This window comes from Medicago sativa, chromosome 3 (assembly GCF_051527215.1).
Source record: "Medicago sativa cultivar Bolivia chromosome 3, Bolivia_mono, whole genome shotgun sequence".
In the NCBI taxonomy this organism is placed as follows: domain Eukaryota; kingdom Viridiplantae; phylum Streptophyta; class Magnoliopsida; order Fabales; family Fabaceae; genus Medicago; species Medicago sativa.
The window spans coordinates 92,922,494-92,925,000 of record NC_140751.1 but is presented as its reverse complement, the minus strand read 5'-3'; the positions used below and the strand labels follow the sequence as shown (position 1 = coordinate 92,925,000).

General features: G+C 35.1%; 1 protein-coding gene across 1 annotated transcript; it reads left to right on the top strand.

The window, feature by feature from the left end:
- The first annotated feature begins 503 nt into the window (after positions 1 to 503).
- On the top strand, positions 504 to 1,731 carry LOC146942041 (serpin-ZX-like). The gene is made up of 4 exons (XM_085758030.1): positions 504 to 854; positions 959 to 1,225; positions 1,345 to 1,525; positions 1,586 to 1,731. The coding sequence occupies exons 1-4, from the start codon at positions 504 to 506 to the stop codon at positions 1,729 to 1,731; spliced, it is 945 nt and encodes a 314-aa protein (XP_085614156.1).
- The last annotated feature ends 776 nt before the right edge of the window (positions 1,732 to 2,507 follow it).

Here is a 2,507-nt window from a genome sequence, read left to right as displayed (position 1 = left end):
AAAGAAAGTGTCGAGATTTCATTATTATGCAAACCTCTTGGAACTCATTCGAATGCATTTGGATTTTGGATAAGGACTAAGGAGTAAGATATTTCAATTCATCATATTTTTCGAGAAGGAAACTCTTGCGCACATATACTTGCAATATTAGGTGTTAATCATCAACCATTACGTACCATGTCTATCTTCGGTCTTAGTAGCTGATTCTTATTAGGATGTAGTTTTTCTTTTGCTTTTTACAATGAACTATCTCTTTTGCTTTTTTCTTCTCTCATGTAACAAAAAAGAAAAAAAAATAGAGCACTTTTTTTTTTCTCTTTTCACGATTGATCTTGCATTGACTTGATTAGCAAGAAATAATTTAAATATAAAATAAAAAAATGCAACGGAAATAGATGACACAATATTAAACCTAGACTTTCTCTGTTGCCGTCTCAAGAGAGTCAATCAGAAGAACAATGAATATCCTTAGCAAATCAGTCGCAAACCTAACCAAGAGTTCTATGAATATCACCAAACATTTGTTATTGAAACCAGACTTCAAAGAACGGAACGTCGTGCTTTCGCCCTTGTCACTTCAAACAACGCTCAGTATGGTCACCGCTGGTTCCGAGGGTCCTACTCAACGTCAGCTTCTCTCCTTCCTCGGATCAGAATCCGTCGACCATCTCAACTCCTTGTCCTCTCACCTCGTTTCCCATGTGCTTAAAGACGTTGCTCCTGCGGGTGGTCCTTGCTTGTCGTCTGCAAACGCTATTTGGGTTGAAAAAACGCTTTCTCTTTACCCTTCCTTCAAAGAAACTATTGCTACTAATTATATGGCCACTCTCAAATCACATGATTTCATTAACATGGTAAATAGATATATTACTCCTTTGTTTTATTTTTATTTTTTCTCTAGAACTATACAATCTTTTATTTTTGCATTATTAATTTTATATTTGATGTTGTCCTAAAGCCTGATGAAGCTGTCGAAAAAGTGAATTTATGGGCTACAGAAAAGACAAACGGACTTATTACTGATGTTCTTTCACCCGGGTCAATTGATAGTTTAACCAGACTCATTTTTGCTAATGCACTATACTTTAAAGGTGCATGGCATCAACCGTTTGATGCTTCAAAAACAAAAGACTATGATTTTGACCTTCTCAATGGTTGCTCATTCAAGGTCCCCTTCATGACTAGCATGAAGGGTCAGTTTATCAGTGTTTTTGATGGTTTTAAGGTCCTTCGTCTTCCTTATAAGCATGGTATAGATGACCGTTATTTCTCATGTATTTTTTACTTCCCGATGCAAAAGATGGGTTGTTAGCTTTGATTGAGAAAGTGACTTCCGAATATGAGACCCTGGAACACATAATTCCTAATAGAATAGTTGAAGTGGGTGACTTCAGGATTCCAAGTTTCAAAATTTCTTTTAAGCTTGAACTTTCTAATATGTTGAAGGAGTTGGGAGTGACTTTACCTTTCTCTGCTGGAGGTTTAACAAAAATGGTAGACTCTCTAATATTGATTTCCAATATAAGTCAAAAATCTATCATTAAAGTAAATGAAGAGGGCACAAAAGCTGCTGCAGTCACTGTAGCTGGTTTTGGGAAATGTGGTCGGTTTACTTCTATTCCAACCCCGATAGACTTTGTAGTTGACCACCCTTTCTTGTTTTTGATCAAAGAAGATTTGTCTGGTACAATACTCTTTGTTGGCCAAGTTCTCAATCCTCTTGATGGGTGATATTAAACATCCAATGGATCACCCATCAATTACATATGATTTATGCAGGGCGGAGCCACCTCTTAGTGAGGGGGTGCACCTGCATACCCTGGAATTTTAAATTTTCAGCCAATAATCTTGTTTTATTTGCATTTGCACACCCTCAAATATTTATTTTGCACCTCTCCACACCGTTCACCAACATTCTGTAGTGGCCCAAGTCCAACAGTTTTTCTCTCACCTTCTGACGCGTAAAGATGGCACCGCTGCACACCAATATACAACTTCTTTCTTAGAAGTGTTTTAACTTTTAATTACTTCTCTCCATTTTATTTTATTATATTATTATTTACTTAAAATTTCTCTTCAACGTTAAAATAAAATCATGTGGGTCCTCTTGAACTTATCTCAGTTGGTATAGACAATGCATAAAATATGCAAGGTCTGGGGTTCGAACCCCGACCACCACAAAATATTTTTTGAAGGGAATACAAATGACATGGTATATTTTCTTTTTTGACGGAAATGACATAATATATAATACTCAATAAATAAATTAATATTATTTCTACTATTTTTTTGGTAGTTTAAGTCCGTGTTCGACCTAACAAATTCGACATTTTTATAAGTTGAGATATGTGGACATTTCTACTACTTTTAAATTATATTTCGTGCTATTTACGACAATGACTAACAACTGATAATTAATTAATTAATAACCTCTCAAACAAAGAAGCTAGTTATTAATAAGAATAATTTTGCAATATTGCAACATTATTGAGTTTAAGTCCGTGTTC

What these genes read in the sequence shown, in the direction of transcription:
- LOC146942041 (XM_085758030.1), top strand. Translation starts at nt 504, where the DNA reads ATGAATATCACCAAACATTTGTTATTGAAACCAGACTTCAAAGAACGG. An exon ending in CACATGATTTCATTAACATG is followed by an intron (nt 855 to 958) that starts GTAAATAGATAT and finishes GTTGTCCTAAAG; the next exon opens with CCTGATGAAGCTGTCGAAAA. An exon ending in AATATTGATTTCCAATATAA is followed by an intron (nt 1,526 to 1,585) that starts GTCAAAAATCTA and finishes CAGTCACTGTAG; the next exon opens with CTGGTTTTGGGAAATGTGGT.